The 16,122-nt window shown below is 47.9% G+C and overlaps 2 protein-coding genes across 3 annotated transcripts; one reads left to right on the top strand and one right to left on the bottom strand.

The window, feature by feature from the left end:
- Positions 1-642: 642 nt before the first annotated feature.
- Positions 643-8,654, bottom strand: UBE2A (ubiquitin conjugating enzyme E2 A). The gene is made up of 6 exons (XM_035323457.1): positions 8,432-8,654; positions 8,029-8,109; positions 7,911-7,936; positions 3,596-3,685; positions 2,487-2,575; positions 643-2,099 (listed from the first exon to the last, which is right to left on the bottom strand). Exons 1-6 carry the CDS (start codon positions 8,473-8,475, stop codon positions 1,971-1,973), a joined length of 459 nt encoding a protein of 152 aa, XP_035179348.1. The 5' UTR covers positions 8,476-8,654; the 3' UTR covers positions 643-1,970.
- A 130-nt stretch (positions 8,655-8,784) lies between these two features.
- Positions 8,785-12,578, top strand: C4HXorf56 (chromosome 4 CXorf56 homolog). Of its 2 annotated transcripts, XM_035323453.1 has the most exons (7): positions 8,785-8,946; positions 9,033-9,150; positions 9,238-9,279; positions 9,747-9,885; positions 10,419-10,508; positions 10,661-10,753; positions 11,526-12,578. In XM_035323453.1, exons 1-7 carry the CDS (start codon positions 8,823-8,825, stop codon positions 11,586-11,588), a joined length of 669 nt encoding a protein of 222 aa, XP_035179344.1. In that variant the 5' UTR covers positions 8,785-8,822; the 3' UTR covers positions 11,589-12,578. The 2 variants fall into 2 exon arrangements, with proteins under 2 accessions (XP_035179344.1, XP_035179345.1); XM_035323454.1 differs by lacking the exon at positions 9,238-9,279.
- The last annotated feature ends 3,544 nt before the right edge of the window (positions 12,579-16,122 follow it).

The following is a 16,122-nucleotide window of genomic DNA, read 5'->3' as shown; positions in this document are numbered from 1 at the left end:
AGGGAAACTAGCAAGGATCACTGATTAGGACTTCAGTGGTGAAAGGCTGTGCTGTGGAAGACAAAAGGCCTGTTCGGGAGAGAACTGTTGGCACAGTAGAAGAGGTGTAAAGCCTGACTGAAATCTTCTGAAGAAACTGGTAGCTTCTGTCTTACTGGTGGAGGCACAGTACCGGCTTGTGGTACGTCATTTTGAATCCTCTTCTCCACAAGACAGGCATAAAGGAGAAATATGATTCCCCTATCAATTAGTTATGGATGGTTTTAAGTTACTGTTAATAACTTATCATAGGTTTGTTTTTGTTGGTTTTTGGAGTGTTTGTCAACAGCTTATTACTAATAGGAATGAAATTGTCCTGAGCCTTCTGTGTTTTTTTTTGATAGGACTTATGTTTGTTTTTTCACTTCTCTGCTCGCTAGTTGATCCTGGCCTGTCTTTCCTCCTTTGTTCTCCAGGCTGTCTCGATCTAGCTGGAAGGGCTTATTTTATTTTCTCCGCACGGTGAATGCAGAGCTTAGCCTGAGCACGACAGCTCCTGCCCAAAAGGTAAGCAAGTATTTTATAGCCTGGGTTGTAGAAGTCAGCAGCTTCTACCTGACGATTCCTATCATCCCAAGTAAAATAATCACAGCTGTACACCTCTTGCCTATTTATACAATAAGCATTAAGGTTACACTTTATTTACAAGTTTTGAAAAATGTACAGTTTCTTACATGGGTTACTTGTGCAAAGTTATACTTCTCAACTAACAGACCAATGTGCACACGAAAGACACTGGAACAGTGGACAACACAACTGGAAGGTTTCATCCCACACTGCTGCTTAAGGTACTGTATCCAAATGTACTAACTTAGCCTTACAAAAAAGTGAGTCTGGACTTACTTAGAACTGTTTTTTTCAGAGTTGAAAAAAATACTTTCATAAAATGGAAGGAAAACTAACTCAAGCATGCAGCAGTAGCTCACGTAAACCACACGATAATCAAGAAAGAACAGGAACTGCAGAGACTCAAGTGCCTACCCCATACTTTATTCAAACTTTCCACAAGGCAAAGTTGGATCCCAAAGAACTTATCTTTCTCAGATAAAGATGAGGGGAGGGAGAAAGACACTAAAAGAGTAATTCCACCTCTGGAACACTTCAGGCTTTACCTCTTCCTGAATTGGGAAGGTCTCTCACTCAGAATACCACAGCTCCACCTGCTTTTGTCCAGTAATGCCTCAGTAACAAGACCATAGAAACTTAGTTACGCAGTCTCTATAGGCATGTCCTTTAACACACTATTTAAAACAAACTAAAAAAAATGGGGTTTGTTTCTCACCCTCAGCAAAGATGAAAGTACCACAGCTGTAGTGATTTATGTATACCTGTACATAAATCCTGCATGGGAGGTGCAGAAGTGACTAGCATTCCATGGTCTTACTAATCAAATGGCAATTGGTTTAGCTGTTTTTTTTTTCCATAAGTAAGGAGTTGATAAACCAATACAAGTGGGAAACAAGGTTATTTCTTCACTCAGTACTTACAAATGCAGTGGGGTCTAAACCAATGGTAAATGACCAGCCCGGACAGATCAGCACTTTAGTAATATCAGTTAAAAAATGTGTATGTATATAAACATCCCTTTTATCAAGCTACACATAAGCATCACTGTGTATAACACAATTACAATTAAAAGCTTAGTGTACACTACAGAAATGCACAATACTGCCCTAAGACTGGAGAGGGACCACAGAAAATGAATTCAGCATCAGTAATTCTTTTGCAAGTAACCCAAGTACAGTACATTTGACTTCAAAGTGGGTGCTTTCTGATGTCCAAGGAGAAGAAGCTTCAGCAAGGGAGGGTGGCAACAGCACAACAGCTATTCTGCTTTCAAAGTAAATGCAGTGATGCTAGGAGGAAGAAGATGACTCAGACACTTCATGTATTTTCCTCATCACCAGAGTGTTCATTTGCATCATCCTGGGTCAACAATCACGCCAACTCTGTTCTACTATTGCAGAAACCCGTTTTTCATATTCCCGCTTATTCTCTTGGTATAGCTGAGCTGCCTGGCTGTTTGCTGGACTGTTAGGATTTGGCTCATCCAATAGAGACTGTGCAAAAAGAAAAAGACTCTTAGACACACGACAGCATGTAGGGTTTCAGCAACATATTAATTAAGCTATCCATAGCTCTAGTACGAGCACAGAAGTTCAGCTAGCTGTAGGTGAGATACATTGCGTTATTCCAGTTGCACATTATTATAAGCTCTCTTTACAGCACAGCAGTACCCGAGCAGTGGAATCACTGGATGTGTCCCTGCAGTGACCACTGTGTGTCTGTAAGTCTAGAATTTACACGTGGTAAGCATTCAAACTAACAAATATCAGCACGTAGCTGCTGTACTGGCTACAAGGAGCCAAATCACTTTTCCTGAGCTTTTTTTTTTATTGTCCAAGCATCCTAATTTCATTCTGCCTTTTCATGCAGAGTTCTTTTACCTGTATGGATGTTAAGATGGAGGAGACATCGTAAGTAGGACTCCAACGATTCTGAAGAATATCCAGACATATACTACCATCTGCATAGACTAGAAAAGGTTCAAGAAGAATGGCTTAAAACAGAAGTTATACAGCTACTCATTTTTTCTTAGTATTGCCTGATCCTGACAAATCTAGGTCCTGACAGACAGTACAGAAATCAATAGTGTTTGAGACTTAAATCGACCAGACAAGCCTGCACCTAGGAAGAGATGAAGCTTGTCACTGGCAGCTGCCTCCAACCCTGCTCATTCTTCAATGGCAAGCTTCTCTGTGACACTGCAACCACCACTACAGAAAGGATGAAAACCATGAAGAGATTTAAGGCAAAGAATTTATGTAATTCACATGGGAACCAAGTAAAGAACACTTCTTTAAAGAAGAGCTGTTTACACAAAAGGTTCCCCCGGAAAGTACCTACAGCAGTCAGTGCCTGGTCACCTCTCCTGAGAGCCTCAGAAGAGCCTTCCCTTGGTGCACTTAGACCACACATGCTTAACTTGCTACATTTCAAAGTTTCAGGTACTTCTCCATGAAGCTAGTATTTGTTCAGAGACAAGGAATCAACCTTCTAATTACCAAGGGAGGGGCTTAATTAAATGATCTTACTATTATTGGCTATGGTTGGAAACCAGTACTGCATTTCAAAGTATAGCATGCATACAGGCACTCATTTCTGGAAAAATAAAAGTGGTATCACTTTTTAACGCAACAATACAGACAGCTGCATTCAGGTCATTTTGGAATGCATGCAGTATGTATAGACAAAAGTTGAAGGCACCTGCTATTTAGGTAGAAAATATTCTGTTGGGTTTAACAGGTGGTTGAGAGAGAACAGACTCAAAAATACTGTGCTGTGTCACGGGAAAGCACAGAGGCTGCTCTAACTGCACCTTTAGTCTCAAGCCTGAGCACTGCTCACACACACAGCCCTCATTAGAACCCCACAGAACCACACAGGAATGGTGCTGGCTTATAAACTCCTGTACACGTTTACAGTATGTAGTCCCTTTCTACAGCACTTAGAGAAAGCTGTAATTAAAATACACAGATATTGTGTAAGTACTTACCATTTGGATGGAACATTTTAGAGACAAATCTAACAGTAGGTGGCTTGTTAGGATATTCTTCTGTGAATTCTATTGTAAGTTTGAAAGTTCCTGGAGTTGAAAGAGAGATAGGTAACCTTTAGTCAGAATGAAGTTACACAAGGGATGAACAAGTAGCACTCCTCCGTAAGCACACACCAATACACTTGTGATCATACATGCTGGATGAAAATTACAGGTTGCTCAGTCCTACAGTGGTTCTCTGCAGAGAGTTTCCCCCCTAACTTACTGCTAAAAAAGGCTGAAATTTCAAGGAAATAGTTTTTTTTTTTTAAAAAAATCTCACAACTTATCCCATCACAAGATCATTTTGTAAAAAAGCAGAATTGCAAGCAACATTCATATTGGACATTTTAAAAAACACTATCATGAAGTAAATGATCAGATTAACAGCCTTCTTTTGAGAATGGTTCATTAAAAGGGGTCAGGAAACTGTATAATTAAGTCCCAATCCAACTGATCTAACAGCCTGCATCAGAAAATCAGAAGTCTGTCAACTAACGTGCCTGGATGTGGCACCACGGGAGCACTGCTAGCGATTCCCATCGGTAACCAAGGACCTCCACCTTTCCCGTACCATCATGTCAGACCACTCAAGCCTGGATGTGCCCTGTGAGAAATACCTGGAGTACCTCTGTACAAACACAGCTCTCCTGCAGAAGGAATGCACCTTACAGTAACAGCTATAACAAGCTGCCGTAGCAGATGCACCACTTTTTTCTTCCCCTCAAAAAAAAATAAAATAAAAATCAATCTCTTTTCCTTTTTTCCCCAATCAGTAAGGGTTCTGTAGGATTTCCCAGGAACTCCTTCCTTTGTAAGGACAAAAACCACAGCATTGAGTTGCAAGAAATGAAGGTCACTGCTTTGACATTCCCGTTTGCATATGAAGACGGAGTACAGATGCTTCAGAGCTTTCTGTACAGCAGTGGAAAGTCTGCATCCTAAAAATAAGTTTTTGCATGTTTGCTTTTTTATTAGCAGCCTACCAACATGGGAGCACAGGGCTAGCAGCATGCTATCTCCCTGTAAAACAAGAACAGCACAGTTTTCTGAACAGGAAAAGTCTCAAATAAGTGGAAGCCTACAGTGGGGCTTTCTAGTTTTACTCCTGGTCATCCAGATGCAAAGAAGCAGATTTGAGATCAGCTTGAAATCAAACCCTGGAAAGCTTGCAACAACTTTGCCAGCTGCGAACATCTGCTCAGGACTACCTGTTCTTCCCGACACAGCAACGACCCCAGGCGACTCGAGCACTTTAGAATCAAGTACTGGGAGAATTCCCAGCACTCTCCGTCCCAGCTCCAGCTCTCAGTAGCCTCTTTATGCGCTACTAAAGCAGGCGCTTCTGTGGGAGAGTGACTAAGCAAGCAGTAGGCTGGAGAAAACCATCAGATAATAGAGTTCAACAAGCACACTCCAGAAAATGTTATTTTAGAACACTGACTGAAGTGGGAGCAGAGGGGAAAGATAAGATGGCCAAAGAAGAGTATCGAGGGCAGTCTGCTCTTGGAATCCATTTAAAGCTACTAAAAGAAAGGGAAGCCACCTGTCCCAGCAGGGACACAACAGCATTACTTTTACACAAACCTGAGCGAGTGGCTAGAGAGCTTCCAGCTGGAATATCTCCCCACTCAGATACTCAAGGCAAGACCTAGAGAAGCAAGGGCTCCACCAAAGAGCCCCCACGTCATGCATTGAAATCCACACTGCTTAGGTGAGGAACAAGCCACATGGAGGGCAAATGCTCTGCTGTCTGTTCTAGCTGCCTGTGTGATGGCAGAGAGGCAGGACACTACAGCAGCTGTTACTGAACTCTCGAGCCAAGAACCCTGCACTAACCACAGCATCTTAAGTTGGTTTCAGAGGAACAGGACTGAAGGATGGGGGAAACCTGGGTTTCCATCAGCGACAGCATTACCACGTCACGTGCCACAAGCACAGAGATTCTGGGAAGCACGGTGAAGGGTAGGATAAACGTCCCTGAGGTCCTACTGCAGACACCTGCAATTGAATCCTCTTAAACCAGAAAATGGAAGGTAGGCTGCTGATCTAAATTAGTAGTTGCTCCGAGGCCGAGTCAGCCTCCAAGATGTGAAAACACCCTCTGAAGTCTGGGGGTGGAAGGAAGGGAGGGCTGTTGGCAGCATTCTTCCGCACAGCAAGTAAGCAGATGTGCTCGGGCCTAGGGATTGCAGTTCAGACAAAGATACAAAGCCTCAGAAGCTGACAGTGAAGAAAGGCCTCACCAGAACAAGGTGGAAGAACCGCAATTCCAACATTGTTGAAATTATTACACCTCCAGTACAACTAAATCTTTTTAATCTACTTTCACAAGAATTAAGGTACCTGAAATCTTACAGTGTCACCAGGGAGTGACAGAGACTGAACATGAGAACATGGAGTGACTTTTGAAGAACACTGCCTGGCAAAAGGCTTCCCAAGGAGGGTTATGGAACCCCAGCAGGGGTCTGAACAAAGAACAGCTCAATGCTGTTAGATAAAAGGTTCCTTAGTTTTACCCACATTAAGCTTAACCAGATCTGAACTGCGCTGCCGTGAGTCCTGTCACAGGAGGGGAAAGCACAGCGCCGGCACCCCTAGCCCCGTATCTCCAGGCTGCACTCAGTCCGTGGTTATCTGGCACAATGTAAGGTATGACCCAGAGAGACAGAGATAAGCATACCCTGCAACACAATGCGTTATCTGTTTTCCTGAGCGTGCACTGTGAAAAACACACACTCTGCTATGAAAAGAGCAATCCATCACGCACCAGGACTGTGTAATTAGATCAACCAAAGCAGTTCAACCACAGCAGTGGCAGACACGAGCATTCGTTTGAACTTCAGGCTGCTGCGAGCACAAGGTGCCCCAAGTATCCAAGATAAAGGCGCAACACTGCCACAGAGGGAAGCACAGACACAATCAAAACGTCAGGGCTCTCTGAAGCAGTCTCCAACTACATGGAAATATATGGAAAACAGCCCTGACATCACCTGTTAACCTCACACTGCGCTGGAAGAGCCTGAACACGGAAACAACCTGCATTTCACCACACTGCAAGGAGAGGGCTTCCTGCTGCCAAACCGTGAGTCCTTCTATTCACGGCAGAGCACCGAAAGCCTAGGCAGCTCCAGCAACCCCTCACTGAAGTTTAAAGGAGCCCTTAATCCCAAGTTTTTGAGATACTAAAATACATTTGATCTACCTATTCTACAGTCAGTGGTATGGAATATTCAAGTTCCAAACATCAGTCTTCTAGCAGAGCTACTCCCCCACATTTCTTAACTAATTATTTGAAGAAAATAAAGAATAACTGCCTGAAGTATTTAAAACACACAAAATCTTCACAGAAAACATCTGGCATCTGCAGACATACCTACAGGTGCTACCTCCAAGGATAAACAGAGACGAAGTAGTTAGCCAAGACCAACGTAACAGTTACAGAGTTTTTCTTATACTTTTGCCATGAGTCATGGAGATCTAGGATTAATTATAGCCCGCACTGAAAGTATCTTAAAAAATGCATCACTGATTTCAGTTGGACGGCAGTTCATGTCTAACAAGTTTTCACAGGGTTGCTGAAGGATTCACCATAACACCAAACACACTACCTGGACACGGGTATGCTACAAGGACCCATTTAGCCAGCTTTAGAAGCTAAGAAGTCCTTTTAATCTTCAACCCCAAACAACACCCGTTGTAGTGCAGTGAAGTAGACGTCAAGAACAAAAGTAAAAGAATTCTGCTCTGGACTTCCTCAAACATCCGGCCTGTTTCATTATGCAGCTGACTCACATGGGGACTTATTTGCAAAGCACTTTCAGTGTCAGAAAAATAAAAATAAAAACAGAATTCAAACAATTTGGAATGACAGCACTTCTACACCAGGTTTGACATCGCTCCAAACAGAAGGATCCCCAAAAGCACCATCCAGGACTCAACAAAACCTTAATAAGGTTAAATTAGCCTTCAGATAGCCAGGTTTAGCAATTAGAAACAAGCCCTGATTTTTTTTTTTTTTTTTGCGTGTTTTTGTAAGCCAGCCTAGCTATAGACCTCACGCCTCCTCGGAGCGGGGAAGAAAACCAAGTTTGGTGGGTGGTGGGTACGTGGGCATGCGGGCAGACACCTGCCCTCATCCCTCCTGTGTCCCCCGGCCCCCACCCGTCGCCAAGCTCCCTCTGAGGAAACCAGCCCCGGGCCAGCACCCAGCCCCCAGGGCAGGACTCAGCCCCCTGGGGCACCCCGCAGAGCCCCCCACAACCTCACTCACCGTCCTCGAACGGGGTCCCCTCGGGCCTGCGGGAGGGAAGCAGAGCACAGCGTTACCGCGGGCGGCCCAGCCCCGTGGGGGGGGGGGGAGCCCCACCGCCGCCCCCGGCCCCACTCACCCGAAGATGACGGCGTTCCACACCATGATGTTGTTCTCCGAGGGGGCCCCGCTCACGCCGGCCGGGGGGTCCTCCTGCAGCCTGCGGGCACAGCCGGGCCTCAGCGCCGGAACGGGTGTCCCCGTCCACCCCCCCGTCCCCCCGGTGTCCCCTCAGGCCGCCCCCGTCCCCTCAGCTCCCCCCCCCCCCCGCTCCTCCCCCGCCCCTACGCACTCGGCGTAGCCCCGGCAGGTAGCCGCCCGCCGCTGCGCAAACGGCGTAACCCGCAAGCAGGCGGCGCGGCCCGGCGCTACGCAATTTGCGGAGCGCGCCCTGCCCCGCCGCCATGTTGCGCTGCCCCCTCCTCTGCCGGCGGCCGGGCGCGGCGCCCCTCGGCCTCCCCCCCCCCCGCCGCCCCCGCTACCTCTTGAAGTCCCGCATGAGGCGCCGACGGGCCGGGGTGGACATGGCGGGCCGCCCTTACGAATCGCTCATACACGGCCGCGGGCAGCGCGGGGCGCCCGGCAGCGGCGGCGGCAGCAGCGGGAGACTCGGGCTGAGGCGGCGGCCGGGAACGATCGCGGCCGCTACCACTGCGGGGGGAAGGGGGGGAGGGCGGTGAGCGTGGGCTGCGCCGAGCGCTGCGCTCTGCCGGGCGCTCCCGGCACGTACCAAGCGCTGCGGGGGGGCGGGGGGGGGGAGGGAGGAGCCGGATGCTGCGGGGGCGCCGCGCAGTGACCACGCCCCCCGTGATGCGACCACGCCCCCCGTGAGGTGGCCACGCCCACGGCGCCGAGGCCCCGCCCCCCGGCGCCATGCCGAAGGTGGTGTCGCGCTCCGTGGTGTGCTCCGACACCCGCGACCGCGAGGAGTACGACGACGGCGAGAAGCCGCTGCACGTCTACTACTGCCTGTGCGGGCAGATGGTGCTCGTGCTGGGTGAGCGGGGCGCCCGGGGGGCGGGCGGGGAGCCGGTGGGACGGGCGGGGCCCCCTCACGGCCCGCTCCCCGCCCGGTGCCCGCAGACTGCCAGCTGGAGAAGCTGCCCATGCGGCCGCGGGACCGCGCCCGGGTGATGGACGCCGCCAAGCACGCGCACAAGTTCTGCAACGCCGAGGAGGAGGAGAGCGTCTTCCTGCGCAGGTGGGCAGCTGGGAACCGGCGGCTGGGGGGGCTGCTGGGGGGCTGCTGTGCGCCCCGCAACCCCCTGAGCCCCCTCTGTGCCCCCAGGCCCGAAGGCATAGAGCGGCAGTTCAGGAAGAAGTGCGGCAAGTAAGTGATGGGGCGTATCTACAGCCGGCTCCCTGCTCACCTGAAGCTGCTTTGGTCCCCTGCGGATGGAGTCTGCTGCCTGTGATGGCTCCAGAATCTCTGCTCCTCCTGCCAGGGCACTGCTCTGTCACCTCGATGCCTGCCGCAGCCGTGCAGCTTGGTTTTGTGGCCGGGGAGAGTGGGAGCTGAGTGTGCAAAGGGAAATGGGCATCCTAGCATAATTAAAGATTAATTAGCGGGTTCCAATTTTAATGGCAGCTGATTTATTCTCCTGTCTTCTTGTCTTCACTTCAGTTTTCAGTTCTTGTGAGATTCTTCAGCCTCTTACAGTACCCTTCAACCCTTAATTTTTGCAAGAGCAGGAGCATGATGGTGCCTTTCCTTAGTGTTTTCAGACTCTGCCTGCTAGGTAGCTATAGGAGGCCAGAACGCACGTTTTCTTGCACACAGATGTGCTTTTATTCCAGGTGTGGACTGCTGCTCTTTTATCAACACCAACAGAAGAACGCCCCGGTGACGTTCATCGTTGATGGTGCTGTGGTCAAGTTTGGGCAGGGCTTTGGGAAAACAAACATATATACTCAGAAACAAGAACCTCCCAAAAAGGTAACCTGCTTTAGCGCAGTATAAAGGCCATCTTGGCTTTTCAAAAGGGCGTGAGTAAAATCACCTAATAGGGGAGGAAAGAAAAAGCAAGAGGAAGAGAAGGACCTGTAAATGGTAACGCAGTTCTGCATTGTCTCCCTGTCGGTTTGCCTTAAGTTTATGATTGAAGAGGTCGCTGCAGCTTGGAGTCCTAGCACTAAAGAAAAGCAAAACAAATTTGGCATTCCGGACTTTGCCTCATTTTGGGGCTCAGTTACCAGAAAGTTTCCATTTGTAAATAGATCAGGCTGGTAATCTGCAAGGTGATTCTCAAAATCTGGCTAATGTACTGTGTGTCAGTGAGTTTGCCTCTGATAATGCCCAGAATAATGCCCGCTATGCCCAGAAATTATTGGGGATGATTCTGTGCCACACACAGGTTCAGGAAATCTTTATGACTTGTGTGAGAAGTCTTAAAAGCTTTGGAGGGGGAAATAGCCCCTGGTGGCACAACTCTTCCCTGGGTTTAATGAAATACTTCACTTCTTACCTAGGTGATGATGACCAAACGGACCAAAGACATGGGCAAGTTCAGTTCTGTCACGGTCTCCACAATTGATGAAGAGGAAGAAGAGATCGAAGCAGTGAGTTTTCTCTGCCCTTGGTGGCAGTCGTATGGGAGTTGGGCAGTTGTCCCAGCTGGCCACCGATCAGAGCCAATGATCGTCTCACCATTGGGACGAGATGGTGACGCTTTAGGATTTGCTGTTGCAAAGGGGCATTGTGTGTGTTGCAGAGGGAGATTGCAGACTCCTACGCACAGAATGCAAAAGTGATCGAGAAACAGCTGGAACGGAAAGGAATGAGCAAAAAAAGGCTACAGGAGTTGGTGAGTGTTTTGTACAGAGTTGAACACAAGTCTCTGAGATCTGCTAGCTTTGCACACAAGCTATCTGGCTGGTCAGACTGTGAGTATAGAGACTATATGCTACAGTCATGGGGAGCAAGTAGCTTTGAGAGGACCATTTTTCCTTTACATGTTCTGTAGAGACATTCTTCTACCACTCTTGAACATAAAATTATATGCAATTACCTATAGAGCTAACTGAAGAGCAGACAGCAGAGATTTTGCAGGGAGACCTCCCATGGCCTGTTAGACGAGGAGCATGGAAGCAGGGGACCATGCTGAGGCTTTGTCACTCAGAGCACCCCTCATCCTGTGCTCTCAAGCCTGCTCGACAAGGCAGGTCTCTGCCATGAGGTATCAGGTCAAACTAACACCGTGGTAGAGGATGTGCCAGCTCAGCTGCTGCCTTCTTCAAGGCTGCCTTGAAGAATTAACAGCAAGAACGTTACAGCTGATGTCACCTGCTGTGACAGGACAGTAGGAGATGGGGGAGGAGAAAAATGTGCAGCTTCCACCTCAGGATAGGTGGTGTGAAACTGTGTCGTGTGCAGTTATTCTGGGGCTTTTTATGACTTTAAAGGCGGTACTCCCTTTTGGTACCACAGGGGAGGAGAGAATCACTAAACGAATTGAACTACTCTTGCTTCTGTGTGAGAATCTTGCAGTGGTCAGATAATTAGGGCAGACTTCACTGGAGCACTGAAAGGAAACATTTCCAGACATTATTTAATTGTGTCATATTTTTCTTTATCAGGCTGAGCTGGAAGCCAAGAAAGCGAAGATGAAAGGAACTCTGATTGATAACCAGTTCAAATAAAGCACTCCACGTCCACTCTGTATTTGGAGACAGGTGAAAACTACCAGGAACTTCAGTAGGTTTGTTCCCAAAGACATCGGTCAAGATGTGCTGCAGCCAGCTTGGAGGATGAGTACCCCTCTGGTGTAGGCGATGCTCTCCTACCAATTTTATTAACTCAAATAGCACTGGGAACTTTGCTGAAACTGGTTTTCTACACAACAGCAAGCAGTTCCAGCCAGAATATTTAGTTTTCATAAAATTGTCGCTCGGTGCCTTTGTGAGTTCAGTGCACCTTTACGTATCTTTTTATTTTGAAAATTTTCAGATGTGTAAGATATCCGTAAATGTACTAGAAAGACAGGAGCATTGTACAACAAAGAGATCGTTACAAAAGTAAGCTATGTTCTTGTTGTTCATTTGGGTGTTTTAAAACATGTTCAAAACCTGCAGTGTCCTCAGAGAGGTGCTGTTTCAACACAGGTTAGAATGACTCGGAAAAAGGCTTGGGGATCAGGCTGCTTCTCACCCTGAGCAGCAGAGAGGCTGTCACAGGCAGTCAGCGCAAGCTTGGCTGGAGGTCTTAGTCCCTGGTGAACATCGGAAAGCTGCAGTTGTTCAGAATTACGCTGCCCGTTAAGAGAACATGAGAGCAACCCTATTTTAAACTACTGAAAACAAAACGTGCCAGGTATTGCAGCACTAATGAGTACAAATATAGAGCTGGAAACTACTGATTGCTGATCGTTTAAGGAAGAATGCACTTGCATCTCTTAATGTTCTGCAAAACAGTAGTTGCAGGTATAAAACATGGAGAAGAAAACTTTTGAATGCATTGACTATTAAGGACTTGGACAAAGACAACATTAAGGATCTGTGTATAAAATGCGTTGTTTGGGAAATACTATTTTGTATCCCTCACATGATGTAACCACACTCCTCCCTACGTCATCCCCACGTCAGTGTTGCCCTACGTGGGATTAAATATCATGTTATGGATTTGAACTAAAATACTTTTCCTAGGGCGTCCCTGCCCTCCTGACTATGGTAACCCGTGAGCAGTGTGTAAGAAGCTTCATTTCTCACAGTTCTTAGGAAAGATTTCCTATAATCAGTAAACAATTTCCATCTGACTTTATAACCTTAACTGGGAAACAGGTCTGCTTAGATGAAGGATGTGTGCCTCTTCCCTTGGAAAATTAATGTGTGAGGGAGGGAAAGAGCTGGCAGCCTGGGTGGGATGTGTTGGTCAGCACTGGCAGGCAGAAGTGTGTGTGCTGATTAATGCCAGGACGGGGAAGCACATATTCAAGTTAACTCCAGCAGTGCTGATCTTACTCAGTGCTGATCTTCAGCTAATCCGAAGCCTGTTTGTAGAGCTCTCATAAGGTGGTGGGTGTCTAACAGTTGGGAAGGGCTGGACAAATGAGTACAGCTCCTTTACACAAAACCCTTTTCTGAGTGCGGTAGCACAGTTCAGCCAGGTGAGGGCCTTAGGGCTCCCTAGGAGCAGCCCAACCCCTAAATAATCTCTAATCAGCCTCCCTCTAACCAAAGAAATATTTATCTCTGGACCCAGAGAAAGGGCGGAAGACATCCATCATTTATATACAATGTACTGCAGAATTCACCTGCCTGTTCCTCTGAAACAAGAAGGTGTACTTAATGGAGAACATCTGTATTTAATTTTCTTCAGAAATTTTATTGAAATTCTAAGTAGGAGCTAAAGATGGAATATAACTTGGAAGTTTGAAAATCAATTTTGAAAGCCTGAAGTCTGCTTGGATGCAGAATTAATCTCCAGTTGTCATAAAGGATGAAGTGTGGTCCTGCTTCAAGAGACACCAAGAACAAAAGCCCACTCCAGACTAGTGTGACTTGTGCACCTACCTCTGGAAACACTGCAGCTCAACACTCAAGTGTGGTGTTGGCCTGGTACTAAGTCTACCACATACACACCAGGTTTTTGGTAGACCTAAGGGGTGTGAGTCCAGCGGGGTTAGGAGTGGAGAAAAAGCCAGTTGGAGTGGGGCTGCCAAAGCCAGGTAGGCAGAAGAAAAAAGAAAAACAAAAAACGGGGAACATGATAAATAAAGACATGGCTGCAGGTCTTGGGCTAAGAATCAACCAACAGTTAGGTAAAGTTTGCAGTTACAGTAGGGTTAAGGTTGAGAGGGACAAAACATGGGACTTAGCTGAAGTGGGGCTGTAAGGGGGTGGTCAGCAGGGCTGGGAACATCTCTGCAATTTGATGAGGCACAAATAAAATATGGCAAGCACGCAGCTCAGTGCAAGTCGGCCAAAGTAGCTATTCCAACCAGCATCAACTTCTCCAGCTGCAAATCTCAAGCCCTAAGGCAGTGTTAACAGCACAGCAAAAGCACTTTTTCTCACTTTTAAAATACAAGCCCGTGCACAGCGAGTGTTTGTTTCATTCTGGTAATTAGAGAGCTGCCTAGTTCATCTCAGGACTCTCACGGACTCGGTCAGAAAGGGGAATGTAATGTATTCTGCCAAGCTTGCCATCTCTTTTATATTTTTAATACGCTCTAATTATGCAGTGCGTGGCTGAAACTTCTACAAAACAGACTCTGACATGATACATTAGTTGGTGTGTATTTCTTACCATGCCTAACTAGCTCTAGGTCACAACAATTCAAATCAAGCTGGAGTTTTCATTTCTAGATCTAAGTAAGTTAAAAGATGTTATCTGACAACTGCAACAGGAAGCAGGGGCTCCTAGTTGAAGTGCTCGATTTAAAACAAAATGTCTTGTTACAAATAAAACTATTCTGTAAAGTTTCTTATACCCTGCCTGGAACTGGTTAAGCTGCAGCATTCAGACAAGACAAAGGTCAAATTTTGAGTTTCCATAAACACCAACCTTAGGTTTTATATCTCTGTAAATCGAGGTAGGTAATGTTTTTTTCTTTAGCTGCGCTTCTATGTAAGAACTTGTCCGGATGTGGCAGTATTGCAAAGCAAAGCAGCATGTGAATTAAAAGTGGAGGAGGAAATCTACTCCAAAAATAATGTCACACATAGCCAGTCTTACCTTAATGTGTTCCATAGGTTAGTCCATTCCAATTTCCAAGAGCCTTAGGAACAACATGGTCTGAACTGCCATGTCAGAGTAATTCCATGCGTAGCCATGCTGCCTTATTATTCATAACCTTTAAAAAAAAATAAAAACCACACACAGCTTGTAAACACTGAACAGAAGCAGTAACCAGAAAGCCCTGGTGTTGATTGCAGTGGGAAATGGGAGCGATGCAGCGTCCCCCTGCCTGCCACTGCCTGCACAGGGGCAGCCCAGGGGTGCTGGGCAGTGCTCCAATGAATGGCACCCGCCGGGGCCAGGCCAGGTGCCTGTTAAACACTGGCGGAGCCCTTCACCCCCTCCTGCAGCGGGTGAAAGGGTAACTCGGGCGAGCTGGCACAGAGGTACTTGGCTCTCTGGCTCCATGTGCAGCCTCATGGGGCGATGCCACCGCCGTGCCTGGCACCAGGCGCTCTGCAAAGCTCAGCCTCAAAACACGAAGGAGGCAAACGTTTCAGGCCAGCTATTACAGCTCGCCCTGGGCTGTGCAGGTACCGGTGTACAGACAGCTTGCTGTGACTCCCTGGGCTATTACAGTGGCTATTAATAAATACAGCAACTTTTTTTGGTGCATGACAAGGCGAGCAGCTGGGGAAGAGCGCTGACAGATCCAGCCTGAGCCCAAGCAGGCTCAGTGTTTGCCGGTGCTATCCAGAAGGCCCATCAGGCTGCATACAGCTGGGCCCACGGCCTGGGCCAGCCCTGCTGCTTTTTCATCTGCACCCAGCTGCTGCTACGCATATCAAAGTCCGATCTGCTCGTAAGTTCTGTCCCCAGCACGCTGGGTTTTTGGCTGGACGTCAAGGGATTGATTTACCCTGCGTCCTCCCCCTGCTCCTGCAGCTGTGGCCGGGCCAGGCCATGCAGGAGCTGCTCCAAACATTTAGCACCGCTCAGCACCTGCCCCGGCCGCTGGCAAATATTTAACACCATCCCGTGCCCAGCCTGCCTGCGTCAACAGCTCGTAAGCCGGGGATTTACAGCCGGGAGCTGCCGCCAGAGGGGCTGGGAGGAAAGCAGCACTACAGGAGCTCGCACACCCCAAACGCCAGCAAAGGCGCAGCCCCTGAGGAGCAGAGCATGACCAGAGGGATGGTTAATACTTCTCACAGGAAAAACATGTTTAAAAAGAAAATCCCCACAAGAACAAAGCCCCTACCCCTTCTGAGATGTGTTCCTGTGTCAGGCAGGCACAGCCACCGGGCCCTTGGCCCCCAGCCCATGCTGCTTGCTGAGGAGGCACCAGAGACACCCCATGCTACCGGCCTGTGCTCCCAGAATGGGAGGAAAGCATTCAGAAAGACCCTTGAAATCCAGCAGAGCTCAGCAGCAGGTGGCGATAACCTCTGAGAGCCCTTAATTAATTAAGTTGTATTTGCACAGCCTGCCAGGGCCCAGCACAGTGCCCACAGCTGGTGGCATGGCTCTGCTGCTCACTGGGAAACCTCCAGCCCA

Source organism: Oxyura jamaicensis, chromosome 4, assembly GCF_011077185.1.
Source record: "Oxyura jamaicensis isolate SHBP4307 breed ruddy duck chromosome 4, BPBGC_Ojam_1.0, whole genome shotgun sequence".
NCBI classification, from domain to species: Eukaryota; Metazoa; Chordata; class Aves; order Anseriformes; family Anatidae; genus Oxyura; species Oxyura jamaicensis.
The sequence above is the reverse complement of the archived record's forward strand: the minus strand, read 5'-3'. Positions and strand labels throughout refer to the sequence as shown.